This window comes from Neomonachus schauinslandi, chromosome 1 (genome assembly GCF_002201575.2).
Source record: "Neomonachus schauinslandi chromosome 1, ASM220157v2, whole genome shotgun sequence".
NCBI classification, from domain to species: Eukaryota; Metazoa; Chordata; class Mammalia; order Carnivora; family Phocidae; genus Neomonachus; species Neomonachus schauinslandi.
The window spans coordinates 208,459,914-208,480,118 of NC_058403.1; the positions used below are offsets into that span (position 1 = coordinate 208,459,914).

Genomic DNA, 20,205 nt, shown 5'->3' on the forward strand with positions numbered 1-20,205 from the left:
GGGATCGAGCCCCGCATTGGGCTCCCTGCTCGGCGGGAAGCCTGCTTTTCCCTCTCCCACTCCCCCTGCTTGTGTTCCCGCTCTCACTGTGTCTCTCTCTGTCAAATAAATAAATAAAATCTTAAAAAAAAAAAGAATTACTTAGTTCTGCCTACTTCACTGGAAGGTCAAGGGCAATGGCAAGCTACAGCTCATCACCGTGGGTGGCCAGGTTGTGTAGGGTCTAGAGCACTACCATCCAACAGAAATATAATATGAGCCACATATGGCATTTTAAATTTTCTCTAAAAAGGTAAAAAGAAACAGATGAAATGAGGGTCACCTGGGTAGCTCAGTCAGTTAAGGGTCTGCCTTCAGCTCAGGTCATGATCCCCGGGTCCTGGGATCGAGCCCTGCAACCGCCTCCCTGCTCAGCGAGGAGCCTGCCTCTCCCTCTGCCGCTCCCCCTGCTCGTGCTCACAGTCTCTCTCTCAAATAAATAAATAAAATCTTTATTAAAAAAAAAAACAGATGAGGGGCGCCTGGGTGGCTCAGTCGTTGGGCGTCTGCCTTCGGCTCAGGTCATGATCCCGGGGTCCTGGGATCGAGCCCTGCATCCGCCTCCCGGCTCAGCGAGGAGCCTGCTTCTCCCTCTCCCACTCCCCCTGCCTGTGTTCCCTCTCTCGCTTTGTCTCTCTCTGTCAAATAAATAAACAAAATCTTAAAAAAAAAAAACAGATGAAATTAAATACATTTTAATTAATGCAACATACTCAAAAATTTCACTTCAACATGTAAGCTATACTTAAAAAATTATTAATGAGATACTCTACAGGATTTTTTTTTCCACAGTAAGCTTTCAAAATGCCATGCAGCAGGTCTCAACTCAGATGCTAACTCTGCAGCAGAAATACTAGATCTGTATATGTAGATCTCATACAACGTAGCATTGAAAATATAGGCGCATTTCCCCAGCTTGTCCCAAACGTACCAAAGGGTTTTCCAGCAACAGAATCCAACATTGACTTTTTTAATATTTAAATGAACTAAAGTAAAATAAAAGTAAAGATTCAGTCAGCCTGGCCACAGCTTCGAGAGCCCCATGTGGACAACGGCCACCATGTTGAACAGCCCACACACGGAACATCTCCCTCAGAGCAACACGTTCTTTTGGACAGTGCTGGTCTAGAACTTCCTGCCCAGCCGGAGGGATCTGAGGATTTTCCAGGCAAGAAGACTTAACACGAGAGCCATCATGGAAAGTGTCCCTTCTCCCTGATTGTCTCTCCACCGTGAAAGCAGGCAAGAAGTGTGGAGGGGCCGGGAAGAGGGTATCTAGAAGGTTCTGAGAGTGCTTTCCAATGCTGAGAGTTTTAGACATTCTGCGTTTGATCATGAATATACTCCACATTCTTCAAATGCTCCCTGGTGACCTAGTCTGGGGCCACGTGTTCTCTGCATTCCTACCAGTCTTAACACCCCGAAATTCAGGAGTCCGGTGCCAACGAGCCTTGGGTTTAGGTGTCCGGCCATCACGCATGCCAGTTCCGGGCCGCGCTAGAAACCCAGCAGATCTGGCTTTCTACCGCAGCACCTGCCAGTTATGGTCATCCTGAGCCACCTCCTCCATCTCTGCCTCCGTTTCCTCGCTGTGAACAATGGCAGCAGCGTGATAAAGAAGCTGTGAAGAACCGATGAGAACTGGAATGTGGCCATGCAGCCATGTCAGTGCCCTGCGCTGAGCTCACGGAACCAATTCCTAGATGTATTATCACCTTCGGAAAGGAGAACGGGGCACACTGTGGTATCAGACATCCTGAAGATTCTCCACCTGCCTGAAAGACTAGCTCTTAAAACTGGCTTCCTCCGAGAAGGAGAAATGGGGGAGTCGGGGCACGTGGCAGGGAGAATCAAGACCCCAGGATTCTAATGTGGGTTCCAGGACCAGCAAGTCAGCCACATGGGAATCACTCCTTTATTCATTCATCCAATGTTTGCTGAGCATCCCGGTGCACCAGGCATCATGCCAGGCATGGGGACTATCAAGATGGGTAAGGTGGAAGGCTTCCAGCTCATAGAGACACCGAGCTAACTGCGACAAACTGCCGTCAGAGTGCGCTAAAGCAATGCGCCCCACAGACCAGAGGCCTGATGGCCCCAGGTGCAAATCTCAGCTTTGCCGACTGGCAGCTGTGTGACCTCAGGTGAGTAATTTAACCTCTCTGGGCTTCCATTTTCCTGGCCCCACGGGGGGTGGGGGGGAGCAGGTGCACACAGGCAGAGGAGGCTGGAGTTAACAGGGAACCGAATAAATATCCTAGAGAAGCCAGCTCAGACAAGATCTAAGGGACCTCAAGAGGCCTGGGGGACCTATCCCGACCACGTGGGGTTGAAGGGGGAGTGATGAAACCACCAAGACTCAGGGGCAATTTTATAAACACAAATGCCTCTGGGCCCAGAGATTCTTGTTCTGGAAGTCTGCTGCAGATAGGTTCACACATGCAACTCAGGGAGGTTTACGGTGGACCAGAGGTGGTGGGGACTAAAGCACTGTAATATTTTCCTGCAAATTCCTGGTAAAAATCCCAGTGAGAGAAGAAGCAGCCCAGAGAGGAGACCTGAGGAAGGTAGTTCTTTTTTTTCTTTTTTTAAGATTTTATTTATTTATTTGACACAGATGGAGCGGGGGGGGGCAGGAGGGAGAGAGAGAGCACAAGCAGGGGGAGCGGCAGGCAGAAGGAGAGGAAGAAGCAGTCTCCTCGTGGAACAGGGAGCCCAACATGGGGCTCAATCCCAGGACCCTGAGATCATGACCTGAGCCAAAGGCAGACACTTAACTGACTGAGCCACCCAGGTGCCCCAGGAAGGTGGTTCTTGAGCCCAGCTGGAAGGAGGAGTAGACAGGAGGGCCCCTCTGCCTCCACAGTGGCCAGCCACAGGGGTCAGGTACCCGAGGTGGGTGCTTGGGGGCTCGGATGCTCGGAAACAGAGGATGCAGGTAACAACAGTGGCCCATCATCATACATGCAGGATGGAAGAGAAAATTGTGTAAGCAGAGGACCAGAGGGGAAAGAGAGCCCTGATGGGACATTTGCCATCCAGACCATCATCCTTCTAGAAACTTTTCACAGTCTTGGAGGGTGCACCAACGAGATCTCCTGAACAAACCAAGAGCCAACGAGGGGCTGTGGGAGATGTGGAAGTTGAAGAAAGCCCCAGGAAAGATAGAACTGAAATCCCTGCTGGTTCTCCCTCCCCAGGAGAAGGCAGATGCCTGACCTGTGATGTCCACAAGGCAGGGACATAAAAAGGCCGGGGTGAGACCTGCGAATTCCTCAGACTGGGGAAGATAAGCTCTCAAAAACAGGCTTTCCGAGGGTGACCACAGAAAGCCCCATCAGCCATGAGCACGTGAGTCGGGCTCCACTGGAAATTGCTGAACATAGAGGGGTGGCAAATGCCCTGAGGGGTGGGGGTGCGCAAGGCTGGGACACAGACAAAACACTGCGCACGTGTTGCCCAGACAGATTTTCTAGAAAAGGAACGTGACGGAAGCTCAGAGAGGACTGTGTCCTCCTCAAGGCCACACAGCAAAGATGAGAGAGCCAGGACCTGAGCCCCGTATACTAGTTTGCTCGGGCTGCCATAACGCAGACCCGCTGGCCAGGGGGCTTACCCACCACACATTAATTTCTCACGGTCCTGGCATTCAGGAGTCCAAGCACAAGGTGTCAGCAGAGCTGGTTTCTTCTGAGGCTTATAAACAACCAGCTTCTCCCTATGTCCTCACGACGTAGACCCTCTGTGCACGCACAGGTCTGTATCCTGATCTCCTCTTCTTATGAGGACACCAGGCACATTGGATTAGCACCCACTGTGAGGCCCTCATCCTAAAGCTTGATCACCTCTTTCAAGACCCGATCTCCAAATATAGTCACACTCTGCGGTCCTGGGTGGGTAGGGCCTCAACCCATGAATATGCGGGAGAGGGACATAATCCAGCCCATCACGCACAGGTGCCCTTACCCATCACAGAGGGTTCCCCACAGTGTGCTCTGTGCAAGGCCAGCATCAGAATCACGGCCGGGGAGAATGCAGATTCCCAGGCCTGGCTCTAGACCAAACAAATCAGTATGTCCAGGAGCCAGAACCAAGAATCTGCATTCTACACAAGGTTCCCCAAGGGATGTGGTGGGGACTCAAGTAGGACGGACATACCATCTACCCATCCTGGCCCACCTCTCCAGCCGGGGACACCCCCCACCTGTCTGTCCCCTTTCTTCTGTCCCACCCGCTCCACTGAGCACTTCGCCCCAGGATCAATACCATCAGATGCCTTCTCTGGGGGCTGTTGATTGTTGTTGACTGTTGCTAGAGAGAACATGGTGGGCCGCGCCCCCAGCCCCAGCAATTTCAAAGAAAGCTGGACCCACAACCATTTTATCTGCCAGTGTCCCTCTCGGCTAGGTTTCAGAGCCGATTCTGATTCCAGTTCTCATCTTAGTCAGCTAGGGCTGCCATAAGAAAATACCACCGATTGGCCAACGTAAGCCACAGAAATTTATTTCTCACAGTTCTGGAGGCTGGGAGTCTGAGATCAAGGTAGCCAGCTCGGTCCCTTTGTGGGGAGGGCTCTCTTCCTAGCCTGCAGACTCTGCCTTTTCCCTGTCCTCACGTGGTCTTTCCTTGGTGCGCCCAGGCAGGAAGAAAGGGATCTCTCTCCTCCTGTCCTTAGAAGGCCACCAACCCTATCAAATTAGGGCTCTACTCTTCTGACCTCATTTAACCTTAATTACCTCCCCCAAAAGCTCTATCTCCCACGTGGCTCCCATGTATGAACTAGCAGGGGTGGGGGCTACGGGATGTTGCTTTTTGCTCTGGACAAACACGTATCAAGCCCTTCTCCAGCCTACACTGAGAGCAGGATCTCACGTGCCAGGGGAAGGGGTTTGGCTGGCAGCTGTGGAAGGACCCAAGTAGGAAGAAGAAAAATCCCTGTGGCAGCAGAGGAGAGAAAGTATTGAATAGGGCACACACTGGCTGAGAAGAAAGGGGGCCCATCGTGGGAGCGGGTACAAGGAGAGAGGTGAGGCCACAGAGACACTAGGGAATTACCATCAATGGGACGTGGGACCCAGGGAGGTGGAGGAGGGGAGGGAGAAGTGAGGGGCAGTCACTAATGAACGTGGAGAGGACCAAAGGTCCATGCCCATCCCGACACCACCTTCTACAAGCCTGAAGGCTCCAGAACATCTAGGCTAATTCCTGCACTCATAGCTTTGCAATCCTATGGGCATCATACATCAAACCACAGGATCATAAGAAGCTTCCATGCCCCTTGGGGATTCTACTTCCTCACTTTTCTAGATGGGGACAGATAGTGCCACAGAAGACACAGGAAAGAAAACCAAAAGAAGTCTTACAAGACCAAAAGGCACTTTGTTTAAAAAATAATAATAGGGGCGCCTGGGTGGCTCAGTTGGTTAAGCAACTGCCTTCGGCTCGGGTCATGATCCTGGAGTCTCTGGATCGAGTCCCGCATCGGGCTCCCTGCTCGGCAGGGAGTCTGCTTCTCCCTCTGGCCCTCCCCCCTCTCATGTGCTCTCTCTCATTCTCTCTCTCAAATAAATAAATAAAATCTTAAAAAATAAATAAATAAATAAATTAAATAAATAAATAATAATAATAAAGTAGCAGGTGGCTTTGATACAATGCAACCACATGTAATTAGGAAGGAACATCTCAGAACTCCTCCCCTTTCTGATCTTCTGCAAGGAAATAGGATACATCTTTGGAAACAGATTGGCAACAAGAAATCATAGAAGGCCTGCAGGAAAACAGGGGTAGCTGTACTCTCTCTATCCCTCTGTGTCCAAGCACTACCTTTTTGCACACGATTAGCAAACACAGTTTTCGGAAAGTACCTATGTTTTCCACATTCCCACAAAGGCACAGGAAAGAAGCGAGAATCTCCCACTAACGGGCCGCTGTTCCCGAACACACAACAGAAGCTACCATACAGACCCGATGTGACACCACACCCTTCTGGAATTGGAAGAAAAACCCAGATGGGAACTCAAATTTTAATCCTCATGAGTCTGCCTTGAACTCCAACTGGAAGGCATATCCAGTCTGCATCTGGCAACACAGCACAGCAAATCTTGCTGTGCTGGAAACACGATCTCTTTCTAAAACCCCCAAAGCCACTGGAGCACCCCCTGACACCAGGATCAACAGAACACAGGAGACCCCTCCTTGAAACAAGGGCCAGCAGTCTGGTGCCATCTCATGAACTTTCCAAGACGTAACCAAGGATTTCTGCACAGATAAAAATAGGACCAGAGGGGCAGATGTGTTCCACAAGATTCTACACAGGCCCTGGTAACCCCAAATCACAAACTTTAAAGCACAGTGACAGGACACCACCTCCAGCCCATTCTCATTAGTTTGACCGTCTCTGGAGTCCCCTTGGAACACGGGCTTAGCAAACACTGCGCCGTTGTCCCTGGGGAAATACAAGGTTAGGTTCCTGCAAGCCTCTGGCCACAATGTTTTTGTCAATTGATTAATCCATAACCTTGTTTTATGTGCGTTTCTGTTTAAATACACCTTATTTGATAGACAGTGTTGATTCATTAACTTTGGATCACAGCCAACAGCACCAGACACTTGAGCTCGGGCCTGAGCAAAGCTTATCCCCCCACGTATTCTCTCTGTGAGGCACATCACAACTCTCCTGCATTTATTCTTCGCACTTAGGCGAACAGCCCGTCAACACGATGGGCGAGGCCTTTTCAAACAGCAAAATCACCAGCGAAAAGCACGAAAATGTGGGAAACGCGGCACTACGTACATCATCAAAGGAGACACTTGTTTTCATCTTTGAGGCTTGCGTGAATCCACCGTCCCAGAGATAAAACACGCAACTCCACCACGCCTGACCTCAGCTGGGAACGGGCCGGTTCAGAGATCCAGGTGACCTGATGCTCTACGCAGGTCCAGAAGAACCACCAAAGTGCACTGAGTACTGACTTTAGAGTTACAAATTAATTTTAGCCACGAGGCAAATTCACAAATAGGAAATCTGTGAGCAAATCTTATGAGGGCTTGGGGCGCCTGGGTGGCTCAGTCGGTTAAGTGACTGCCTTCGGCTCAGGTCATGATCCTGGAGTCCCGGGATCGAGTCCCGCATCGGGCTCCCTGCTCGGCGGGGAGCCTGCTTCTCCCTCTGACCCTCCCCCCTCTCATGAGCTCTCTCTCTCTCTCATTCTGTCTCAAATAAATAAATTTAAAAAAATCTTTAAAAAAAATATTTTAAAAAAATCTTATGAGGGCTTAAATTTAAAATGTCAAACGTTAAGAATATTAATTCAGTTGGGGCACCTGGGTGGCTCAGTCAGTTAAGCGACTGACTTCGGCTCAGGTCATGATCTCAGGGTCCTGAGATCGAGCCCCGCCTTGGGCTCTATGCTCAGTGAGGAGCCTGCTTCTCCCTCTCCCTCTGCCCTTCCCACCGCTCATCCTTGCTCTCTCTCTCTCAAATAAATAAAATCTTTTTTAAAGAGAATATTAATTCAATTATAAGATATGTTTTAAAGTCTACAGAGAAAACAATGAAGAACAGATCAGTGTTGCTAGGGTTGGGGATGGAGAGAGCATAACCATAAAGGGATGCCTGGAGGGAACTGGGGTGATGGTACTGTTCCACATCCCAGTTGTGGGGACAGTCACACAACTCTATGCATGGGTTAAAATTCACATAACTCTGCGCACGCACCCACATACAATTAAGACACAAACTGACAGCACAGTCACCTTCCAGAATAGAAATGGGATGATTTTAGTGATAAGAGTGTTGCAAGGGGACTTCTGTTTTTTCCTCTCCAGGGTTTTGCAAATTTTTTGCAATAAGCGTGCATTACTTGTCATTTTAATTTAAAAACCATAAATAGGGTTTATGGTAAGCCAATGTACGTATTCTTTTTTTTAGAAGATTTATTTATTTATTTATTTATTTTATTTATTTTATTTTTATTTATAAAACCCACGCGGGCAGGCAGGAGCCGGCCTATGGGCTATAGTTTGCTGGCCCCTGTTCTAGATGAAGGAGTTTGACTATGTAAATTCAAAACTGGGCTGAGAGTGGATGGCAGTAGGGATTGGCCCTCGATGAAGAGAGAGCTAACATCCGAGCCCAGGAAGGGAGCAGAGAAGGTGGAGAGGAGCCAGGTGCCGGTGAAAACTCTGCAAGAGACTGTGCGTTCCTGCCCGCCCCCCAGGGAGGGGGGAGTAGAGAGTAGCAGACCCAGAGAGGTCAGCTGGGGTGAGGGGACAGGAGGTGAGGGATTACCTTCACAAGAGCCATCGGCAAAGCAAAGTGATGGAGACACAAGCCAGATGCTGTGGGCAGTGCAGCGGGTGAGAGGGGAGAAGGAGGGTGGTTAGGGCCCACCAGGGAGGCTGGGCAGGGGAAGGCTGGAGATGGGTGGTGGGCAATGGGGTTCAGGGAGTACTGAATGTTTGTAGGCTGGAAAGGGAAAGGCTCCGGGGCAGATGGAGATCCGAGTACAGAGAAGAGAGCAGGGCGACCCAGGTGGGGAAGTGCCCTGGACGAAGGAAAGGTTATCTCCCTCAGTGCAGTTGTTTTCAACTAGGGACAGCTAGCAATGTCCAGAGACACTTTTGATTGTCATGACTTGGAGAGAGGCAGTGCTACAGGATGTTGTTGGGGGGAGAGACCAGGGATGCAGCTCAACTTCTCACAATACACAGGACAGCCCCCCCAACAACCAAGACCTATCTAACCCCAAATATTAAGAGCGCTGAAGTTGAGAGGTTCTAGTCTAAGCAGGTTAAGAATGGCAGTCAATGACGGAGTGGGGTGCAGTGGGGACCCCCGGGAGCTCACCCCCATGACCTCTATGGGTGAGTGGGGCAGGGATGATGGGCAGGGCTCCAGGAGAGAGGCAAAGGTTAAGAATAACCTCAGGCAGGGGCGCCTGGGTGGCTCAGTCGTTAAGCGTCTGCCTTCGGCTCAGGTCATGATCCCAGCGTCCTGGGATCGAGCCCCGCATCGGACTCCCTGCTCAGTGGGAAGCCTGCTTCTCCCTCTCCCACTCCCCCTGCTTGTGTTCCCTCTCTCGCTGTGTCTCTCTCTGTCAAATAAATAAATAAAATCTTAAAAAAAAAAAAAAGAATAACCTCAGGCAGGTTACTGAGCAGGCAGAAGTCCTGCTCTGGGGGTCCCAAAGCACACAAGAGAACCCACCAGAGAAACATCTGGGGCCACCCTTGAGAAATGAGGGGCACCTGAGAAACAAGGGGGCTCTGGAAGCAAGCCTCTCATGCCTCAATTGGCCGACTGCTGGACTCCCCCAAAGCCCTGTGGGTTTTTATTTTAATTAATCTCACATTGCCTTCATTCTTGGACTTTGCAATGCCCCCGAGTAATCTCAGGCCCCAGCCAGCCAGTCGGAGGAGAAATGGAGGGGGGAGCCACTGCCCAGTTGAGCGGAGCAGCAGGGATTCCACGGGAGAGTGGGCATCTCCAAGGAAGTCCTGCATTTCAGAAAAAAATCACACCACCACCCCCTCCCAACCCCCAGCCAAAATGCCCTACCGGTTGACATTAGAGATTAATGATCTGTAAAGTTTCTCGAAGTTTCCAAACCTCCGAGGGACATCACATCTCATTCAGTTGATAGGATTTTGTTAACCATTACCACAGGCCAGGGGTAGGGAAGCTCAAGCCCAAGAGAGCAACCTTCTATTAAGAAACCAGGGCTCTGCAGCTTAGTCAAATCGCCTCACCTGCGAAAAGGGAAAATAAACCCTACGTCATAGGGCCGGAGTGAGGATTAACTGAGAACTATATATTCAAAGCATATGGAACAGCACCTGCCAAGAGTTTGCTCTTATTAGTACGTGTTAGTTAGGCATTATCTGAAGAATAAAAGAGTCACGGCTTGGAGTACTGGTGAGAACACGAAGAACATGAACTGACTCAAGAACAAACATTTTAACCAAACACCTTCTATGCGCCAGGCACTGTTCTACGCTCTGGAAACGTAGCTGTGAACGAAAGAAGCATAAGCCTCTGCTCTTGTGGGAACTGTAAATACATAAAGAAATGGTAAACCCATCTACTGGCCCCTGGAAGCCCAGGCACAAATCCACAATTAATTACCAAAGCTACAAGGAACAGAAGAGCAGGGAACCACACACACACACACACTTGTGCACACGCACATACATACACTCCTAATGAGAACCCAAGCCAACTGCCACCTTTGTTGTGCCCACTGCACACCGAGCACTCGGGCCTTGGACCCACTGTGTAACAGAGAGGAGCTCAGCAAACCTGGGGTGTCAACTTCAAGAGCCCGTGTGGTCTTTCTCATGGACCTCATTCACCGTCACGGAGCTCAGGAGCTGCGGCTCCTTCCCTCCCCGACCCCTTCCTCACCATGACTGATTTCCTTTTATGGAGAATTCTGAAAAAGTAACCCAACAGATATTTTTAAAGCAGGGCCTCAGACACCAGTGGGAAACTCCAGCCATGTTCTCGTAACGGGTTCTTCATTTCTTGCCCCCAACCAGAAAGGCCTGCTACCAAGCCCAAAGAGGATGCTGGAGTTGGGGTTTGCCTCCATCTGCTGCCAGCACAGGGAGTCCCAGGAGGGAAGTCCATGGGGCTAGGGGGTATGAGAGGCTCACCTGAGGTTGGAGACCTCCCTGAGCTGACAGGTAAAGAGCCCTTCATGAAGGGCAGAGCTGGAGGTGGGGCTGCGGGGGTTATGGGGGGACATGGAACATCCAGCAGCAGCAGTCCAGAGCCCCACAAGGGCACCACACAGAAAGGTTCGAGTTCTTACTCCCTCTGGCACTGACTTTTGAGCAAGTCAAATTGTCTCCTACCGGAGCCTCAGTTTACTCCTCTATGAAATGGGCAAACAGTATCAACTGGGGGGGGGGGCATGGTGAAGGTGCAAAGAGATAAGCTCATGGCTTTTGGTGACACTATAATGATCATGATAAAGACACCCCTGCTTCTGCTACAACAAAGGCCCTGTTGCCAAGGCGCTAGAGTTTGCCTCTGGACATCTGGAAACAGAACCCAAAAGTGTAAACATGGATCTGAAGTCCGCGTAGCCACGGGCCTAGATCCAGGAAGAGGGGCTAGGATTCTACCATTCTCCCCCTGGAGCACCTATCAACAGGGACCCCAAGGGACCCTCAGTCCAGTCACCCTCGACTCTCGCTCCAAAACCCGTGCGCCCCCGGCATTTCACTGTCCAAGGCCGCCTGGACCCAGGGACCCCACTTCACAGAGGACCTGGAGAAGACGCGTGTCGCGTCCCCGGAGCGAGCTGGGCTCGGAGAGGGCTAGGCACGGGTACGAGGCGCGCTTGGGGGACGCACCCGCGGCGGGGCGGGCACTGGGGCAAGGTTCCTCCCGCCCGGGGCCCGCACACGGGGCGCGGAACCGCGAGCCCAGGCGGGCAAAGGCCAAGGTCAGCGGCTTCCCGCCCCGCGCGGGGCCGAAGCTACCGTCCTGGCCACCCGCACCCCTACACGCACCGAGGAGGGCTCTGGGTCCACGGCGGTGGGCTCCATTTTGGCAAGGGGTCCCCCTCCCCACCGCGCTGCTCCCCGCCCACTCCCGGATCCCCAGACTCACCCTCTCCGGGGTACAGGTGGCCCGTGGCACCCAGCAGCAGCGCGGCCACCGCCACCAGCAGCGGCGCGGTCGCCGCCCCCCGCCCAGCTCCGGTGCCCATGGCTGCTGGAGCGCGGGGTCCCGGCGGATCAGAGCGCGCGGCGCCGGCCCGCGGGGGTCATGCTCTGAGGCGGCCGCCCGAGCGGCGCTGGGGGACGCGCGTCCTTCTCTTCCACGCCGGCGGCCCGCGGGCCGCAGCCCCCGCCCGGGAGGGCCCTTCAGACAGCCCCAGGAAGGGGCGCGGGGCCTCGGCCGCTACAAATCAATCCGGCGGCGCCGCGGCGGAGGCGGCCCCGGCCCCGGACCACTGCGGCCCGGGCCCCGTCCCGCGGTCTCCCGGCCCGGAGCCCCTCGCTGCGCCCCGGCCGCCCGGCTCTCGGCCCGGAGCGCCCTGGGCCACGATCTGCGAACGCTGAGACAGACGGACGCGCGGACAGACAGACGCGCGGACTGGCGGGCGGGCACCTGGGCAGGCGAGTGGCGGGCGGGCGGCGGGAGCGAGGGCTGCTCGGCCCGTAAACAACGCGGCCCGTCAGCTGGGCCCCGTGAGGGTCGCGGGAAAAGGCGGCGCGGATCGAGACTCGGAAGGGACTCGGCGCCCAGGAGAGGCCCCGGGAGGGGTGGAGGGAGGACCGCGAGAGGGAGGCGCCGCCCCGCCCCGCCCGTCAGCCTCCCTACCCCGGGCCCCGAGCTGGAGGCCCCTGGCGCGCCCTGGCCGAGGGGGCGCCCCCGACACCCCGCGACTCGCGTCTCAGAGTTTGGGGGTGCCCCACATGCCTGACCCATCGAGACGGATCCCTCCCTTAACGTTTTTGCTATTTCGTTCCCTTGGACTCTGGCAGGCTCATTTTGATTTTCTTAAAAATATTTCATTAAAATACTGTTTCTCTTGGTCACTGGGTTTTTTGGTACTCCCTTAAATGTTGCGCTCGCGTCACCCTCGTCCCAGTCCTGCCAGCGCGTCTCGTAGTAGACGCGCGGGCGCCCCCGCCCAGCGCCAGGGCCCTGGGGACAGCCACGTGCACGCGCGCCCAGTGCACTCAGTGTGCTCCGTGGCAGGGCTATGGGAGCGAGGGTGCCTTAGGCGCGGCCTGTGGTTCAAGTCGGAGAAAAGACACCCGGGAGAATGTGCAGAACCTCGCAGAAGAGCAAACCAGGCCCCAGAGAGCCCGGTTGCCGCACAGGTAGACACACCCGATTTCCAATACACAGACCCAGAGTCCGTGTGTGTCTGAGTGTCTAGCAAATGGCATTCACGAATAGGGCATGATAGCGGCCGACCCACCTTGGGCGGTGGTGGGGGGTGGGGAGGGAAGCAGCCTTAAGTCTAGAAAGCCAGGACCGAGTGGAATCTGGTTCCCCCTCCCCTCACTTCCTGTGTGGCCTTGGACGTGGGACTTTACTCTCTCTCTCTCTGGCTCTCTGGGTTGGCCTCAGCTCTGTAATGGATGTAACAATACGTGCAGGTCAGATCTGACGAGGTGCAAGAGCAATAAAGCATGAGAAAGCACCCAGCACAATTCTAGGCAGAGGGTGCTCATTCTTCGTCTGGTCCATTAAACAAATATTAGTTTGCCAGGAGCTGAGCCCACGGTTTCTCTAACCCACCAAACCTACTCCCGCCTCGGCTGTTTCCTGGGCCTGTCCCTCCAGTGGCTGGCTCCACCTCTGTGCTCCACTTTGCAAATCCACCCCCCCCCCAATCCCTTTGTTCCCTTACCTGTTATTTACATCACTCCAGTATCTCCTGAAATTCTTTGGGTTTCCTGTGTGTCTTCTCCCTTCTCCACAAAGCAGAAAGTGTGTCCATCTTCTTCACTATTTTACACCCAGTGCCTGATCTATCTGTTGCTTAATAAATATTTGTTGAATGGAAGAGTCAACATGCAATAAGTAATGAGGATTTACAATGAGCAAAATAAACACACTCTGTTTCCTTGTAGACCTCACAGTCTGGCGGGGCAAAGGGCCATTAATTAAATAATCCTGGGGGCATAAAGAGGGGTGGGGGTAGGGGGGATAGGGAAGGAAGACAGTTTGGGCTGAAATCTGAAGGTGAGGAGGAGTCAGCAAAGGAAAGCATGGAAGTGTTCTAGGTAGGGAGACAAGCATGAGCAGGGGCCCAGAGGAAGTCCGGCAGGTGTTCTCCCAATGGACCTAGGCACAGAGAGAGGAGAAGGGAAGGTGGACTCAAAGTCAGGGCTAGAAGGAGAAGAGCCTTGGATATACCATGTTAAGCCCCCTCCCAAACCGTCTTTATCCTAAAAGCAGTGGGGAGCCACTAGAGGGTTTACACAAAAGGGCTGACATAATCTGATTTTCTTTCCAATAATCTCTCACCATGTGCCATGGGGCAAGCATGGACCCAGGGAGAACAAAGAGAAGGTGGCTGCAGTCCCAGAATATCAAGAATTGTAGGTTCAATAAATGTCCCCCTTCTTCCTTATGCAAACCTGTCCAGAGCTGTGGGTTTCCCTCGGATCCACGGGAACCCCAAAAGCCACCACAGTTCCAAGTAGGAAGTGTGTGCTGAAAAACACATGGAAGGAAACACGCTGTCCTCTGGAAATCCTTCAGGACAAAGGACTTGTGTGTTGGATATAAGTTGAAAGAATCATTTCGGTTGTGACTTGGAAATAAAGACCCACCACTTCCTGAAACTGCTCCCTGTTTCTTTCACAAAACCCCCCCATCTCCACCACCCCAAAAGAACAAGTTTCTAAAAATTGAAAGTCAACCTCTGCCTTTTAAAAATCATTGGGACAGGGGCGCCTGGGTGCCTCAGTCGTTAAGCATCTGCCTTCAGCTCGGGTCGTGATCCCGGGGTCCTGGGATCAAGCCCCACATCGGGCTCCTTGCTCGACGGGAAGTCTGCTTCTCACTCTCCCACTCCCCCTGCTTGTGTTACCTCTCTCGCTGTCTCTCGCTGTCCAATAAATAAAATCTTTAAATAAATAAATAAATAAAAATCATTGGGACAGAAACAGAAAAACCACACTTTGGCAATCTCCAAATAATTGATTAGGGCAATAACCATCTGGGAATGCCAAAACTAATGGTTGGAGTTTTGAGAAGTAAAGGAGTATTTCCATGGTCTCCAAGTATCTCTCTGCAAGATACTTGTCAATGATAAAGGAAAGGAAAAACAGTAGCTTCATAGAGGAGAAAGCTGGCAGACTTAATCACCTTAATTAAGTGATCAAAGTTGTTTCTGGATTTTCTGTTGTCATGTAAGACATTACCGGGACAATTGGGGAAGACTAAAAAAGGTCCATCAATTATATAATAGTACTGAATCAATATTAATTTGATCGTTGTATGGAGGCGATGTGAGAGAATGTCTTTGGTTTTACGAAATACATACTGAGGGGTACCTGGGTGGCTCAGTCGGTTAAGCGTCTGCCTTTGGCTCGGGTCATGATCCCAGGGTCCTGGGATCAAGCCCCATATCGGGCTCCCTGCTCAGCAGGGAGCCTGCTTCTCCCTCTCCTGCTCCCCCTTCTTGTGCTCGAGCTCTTTCTCTCTAATAAATAAATTAAAAATCTTAAAAAGAAAAAGAAAAAGGAAATACATACTGAATGAAGTATGTAGGGATAAAGGGGCAGACTGCAACCGACTTTCAAATCACTTCAGAAAAAAAACAGACAGAAAAGAGAGAACAAAGCAGAAGTGATAAAGTGTGACAAAATTTGTAAATCTGGTGAAAAGTGTGGACATAGAGATTTGCTGTACTAGTCAAACAGCTTTGCATGGAGTCTAGCGTCATATCAAAATCAAAAGTTTTCAATTTTGAAAAACTATTTGGGATGGGGCGCCTGGCTGGCTTAGTTGGTAGAGCCTGTGACTCTTGATCTCAGGGTTGAGAGTTCAAGCCCCACGTTGGGTGTGGAACCTACTTAAAAAAAAAAAAAAAACCCTATTTGGGGCTTTTTATTTCACTTTGTTTTTGTTAGACTGGCTTTGGTTTGACATTTAAACACATTGTATTCGGAACGCATGATCTAAAGAGAAAGCAAGCTTGGTTCATAGTTCATGAATATAGGCAATAAACACTTTTGTTGCCTATCACAGAGGTCTTGGGGAGACCTCACCATCAACCTGCTGGGGGCCTTCTCTTAGCAGGTCCCTCTGGTGCAATCATCCTCAATCTAGCTGTTTTCCATTTCACTGAAGCAGGAAACCAAATGTAAATCCAGACTCCTACGCTGTCATGGAAACCTGCTTTAATACATTACACTTAGGAGTAAGGAGGCAAAAAAAAAAAAAAAGAAAAGTACAGACTGAGTTCACTTGTGAATAACAGTGCAAAAACCCCGCATGGAGAATTTACTAAAAGAACCAGGCAAATTAAAACACACACACAGCACCAAAACCAATAGCAGGATAAGTGGAACTAGGAGTGCAAAGATGGTTCAATGCTAGGAAGTCTAGCCATCGAGATCATTGTTTTAATAGATCCAAGGAGGGAAGGCTCCTGAGCCCCTATCACAAAACTACAAATGTATTTGATGAACTCGAAGCCATTCAAAAATGAAACCGTAAGACGCTACAATGTGGAAATACTGTTTCATAATTTCAAAGTAGGGAATATTTCGTTAAGCAAGGCACGAGTCCCAAATCTAAAATCCAAAAATAGCAAATTTGGCAATGTAAAAACAGATTATATGAATTGCAAAAAAAAAATCATACATGAAGTCAAAAATCAGATTTTTAAAAGTGAGAAAAAAATTTTTAAGTGAGAAAAGATTAAATGACAGATAAAGGTCATGCATTCTACTATATTACAAAATATACAAAACATAGTACTTTTTTTTCAGTGAGATAAAACCCCAAACTCTTGTTTGCCAAAATTTAAATGGCAAAGGACATGAATAGGCAGCTCACAGAAACAGACTGCTGAAAAGAAAAAAAGAAAAAGAATACAAAGGGATTTATACATATAAGAGGATGTTCAGCTTTTTTCATGGTTAGAGATATGCCCACATCATTTTCACTGAATTTGCCAACAATCAGAAAAACGGGCAACACAATATGAACATCTGTGAGAAAGCAGACACTCTCGTAATCACTGGTATAAATCAGGTCAATCAATGGGAGGTGATTTGGCAATGACTTTCAACAAGTAAATTGCACTGACCCTTTCCACCTCTCATCTCATTTCCAGGAATTTATATGCTGCCCAGGTATACTCCCATGATTTGAGAGAGAGAGAGAGAGAGAGCGCAGGGGTGAGGTGCAGAGGGAGAGGGAGAGAGAGTCTTTTAAGCAGACTCTGCGCCAAGTGGGCAGCCTGGGGGTGGGGTGGGGGGGACTCCATCCCACCACCCTAAGATCACAACCCAAGCCGAAACCAAGAGTCAGACGCTCAACTGACTGCGCCACCCAGGTGCCCCCAAGATGATTGTTTTCTTCTACCAATGTCACACCCTGCCTTTATAACCTCAAAACTAAAAAAAAAAAAAAGAAAAAAAAAACATGAAAACGCATGCAAAGATTGGTAGTTACCATAACTTGTTGATGCAAACCCTATGTGAATGGTTTAAGAGATGAAAAAGAAAGAGAACAAGAAAAATTTTAAATATTTGAATTGATTAGTATTTTGAGGAGAATGTATAGGTCTCTCTGTTTCTTGCGGGAAAGAGTTATTTAGGTTGATTCTAGGTTTTGTTACAGTGAATATCCTTGTGAATATATATATATATATCCTCTCTCAAATAAATAAATAAATCTAAAAAAAAGAAGAAAAGAAAACAATCACCTTGAACTTATGAAAACAGAGAGTACAACGGTAGTTACCAGGGGTTGGGGACAGGGGAATTAGGGCACGCCGTTTAAGGATACAAATTAAAACTAGTAGATAAAAGGCTCTGGAGTTCTAATGCACAACAGAGTGGTTATAGTCAACAATGCTGTATTATAAACTGCAAAGCTGCTAGGAGACTAAATCTTAACTGTTCTTAACAAAAATAAATATGTGACATGATAAAGACATTAGCTAATGCTATTGTGTTAATATTGCAATATATAAATGCATCAAACCAACACACTGCACAACTTAAATTTACACATTATATGTCAATTGTGTCTCAATTTTTAAAAATCTAAAAAGGAAGGGGCGCCTGGGTGGCTCAGTCGTTAAGTGTCTGCCTTCAGCTCAGGTCATGATCCCAGCATCCTGCGATCCAGCCCTGCATCGGGCTCCCTACTCGGTGGGAAGCCTGCTTCTCCCTCTCCCACTCCCCCTGCTTGTGTTCCCTCTCTCGCTGTGTCTCTCTCTGTCAAATAAATAAAATCTTTAAAAAATAAAATTAAATAAAATAAAAATCTAAAAAGGAAAAAAAAGAGAGAACAGACATGCTCACGCAGCTTGATGTCTATCAGTCTTGCTCCCCTCAGGGGTACATTCTCCACTTGCATGGAGCTCTGTGATTCTTACCTCCATTTCTGCCCCGTATTCAAATACACTCAGTTACTGTTTTGATTCCTTTTTTTTTTTTTTTATGGTGGTAAAGTGCATATAACATAGAATTTACCATTTTAACCATTTTAATATGTATAATTCAGGGATATTTAGTAGATTCATAATATTGTGCAACCATCACACTAGCTCCAAATTTTTTTTTTCAGTGCCCCAAATGGAAACCCCATACCCATTAAGCAACCACTTCTCATTTCCCCTCCCCTCAGCCCCTGGCAACCACTAATCTACTTTCTGTCTCTCTGGATTTGCCTATTCTAGACATTCCATATAAATGGGATCATGTAACACGTGACCTTTTGTGACTGGCTCCTTTCACTACTTAGGATAATGCTTTCAAGTTGCATCCATATTGAAGCATGGATTAGCCCTTCATTCCTTTTTATGGCTGAATGATATTCCATCATCCGTTGCATTTTGAATCGTCAGACCCACCCCCACGCTCCCATCTTGAACCTACCCTTGAACCCACACTTTCTGAAGTCTGCTGAGGTACAGCTCCCCTGTTGGATTTCTGAGTAAGGGGCTCCTCCCGGCTTCTGAGGCTACTGACAGCACAGCTGTTGTCAAGATTTTGGCTTCGTTTCGTTTCAGAGAATTTTGATAGCCACTGGGCTGAACACATAAAATGCTTAGAAGATGGGAAAGCTTCTATGGGGAACTATTTGTACTTGAGTAAGACCAAAAAAAAATATTAAGGGAGCGCTGCCAACTCATTTGCAAGTATGGGCACCGAGGTGTTTGCTTCTCCTGCCTACTTGCCTCTTTCCAGTGCGGTTTTCAAGAAAGAGAAAAGGCATGATGGACCGCACGTGGAATATGTATTTCTCAAAAGCATTTCTTTTCATGCTGCAATGTACAGGACTGTTTCCTACTGGCTGAGAGTGAGTTACCTGACCCTGGGTAGAAACATGGTACATGAAAAGTTATAATTCAAAGAAAACTTTTTTTTTCCTAAGTTTTTATTTATTTGACACAGAGAGAGAGAGAGAAAGGGAACATGAGCAGGGGGAGTGGGAGAGGGAGAAGCAGGCTCCCCGCTGAGCAGGGAGCCCAATGCTGCACGACTGAGCCACCCAGGCGCGCCTCAAAGGAAACTTTCTAACATAAACAAATAACAGGAAAATAGCCAGCGGGACACCATGACCTTTTTAACAAAAGGATGAGTTAATCTACATGTACTAAGATGAGGAAATCTGCAAGATATATACTATTTTTATACAAAAAGTTAAAGGAAGAATAACGTAAGGGAGGGTGGGCGGATGGGTTAGCCTGGTGATGGGTATTAAAGAGGGCACGTTCTGGGCGCCTGGGTGGCTCAGTCGTTAAGCGTCTGCCTTCGGCTCAGGTCATGATCCCAGGGTCCTGGGATGGAGCCCCGCATCAGGCTCCCTGCTTGGCGGGAAGCCTGCTTTTCCCTCTCTCTCACTCCCCCTGCTTGTGTTCCCTCTCTCGCGGTGTCTGTCTCTGTCAGATAAATGAATAAAATCTTTTAAAAAAAATAAAATAAAATAAAGAGGGCACATTCTGCATGGAGCACTGGGTGTTATACGCAAACATGGAACACTACATCAAAAACTAATGATGTAATATATGGTGATTAACATAATAATAAAAATAAATTAATTAAAAATTTGAAAAAAAAGAATAACGTAAGGGAAATACAACCATTTGTGTTTTAAAAGAGAGCGTGAAATTCAGCAGCACGAGTTAACATATACCTACCCCCAGACATTTCTAGATGCATGAAATTTCTCTCAAAGAATACACAGGAAACTGGTTAACCTTTTTCTATCTGTTTGGATTGTTTAAACCGTGTATGTTAATTCCCTTTTCAAAAATCAGCATAAGACAGAGACATTTTTTCAGAATAACATCACCATATCTACCACATGAAATAGAATAAAGACAGAGGAAAAATTTTAACAGTCTCTGACCCATTAAAAGGAAACTATAGTACTTTATGGGGGACATAAAGTAGAACTTAAAATCAGAACACTGTACAGGGACATTCCCACTGTCCCCCAAA

General features: G+C 49.2%; 1 protein-coding gene across 3 annotated transcripts in view; it reads right to left on the reverse strand.

Moving 5' to 3' along the window:
• The window catches only part of INSR (insulin receptor), a 125,035-nt gene extending 113,253 nt beyond the window's left edge, over window positions 1-11,782 (reverse strand). For 2 of the 3 annotated variants that reach the window (XM_021704960.2, XM_044915489.1), the window contains exon 1: window positions 11,660-11,782. In XM_021704960.2, coding sequence (XP_021560635.1) covers window positions 11,660-11,759 — 100 coding nt within the window. In that variant the 5' untranslated portion in view covers window positions 11,760-11,782. The remainder of the gene's footprint in view (window positions 1-11,659) is intronic. The other variant, XM_021704961.2, reaches the window with a different exon arrangement.
• Between the last annotated feature and the right edge of the window lie 8,423 nt (window positions 11,783-20,205).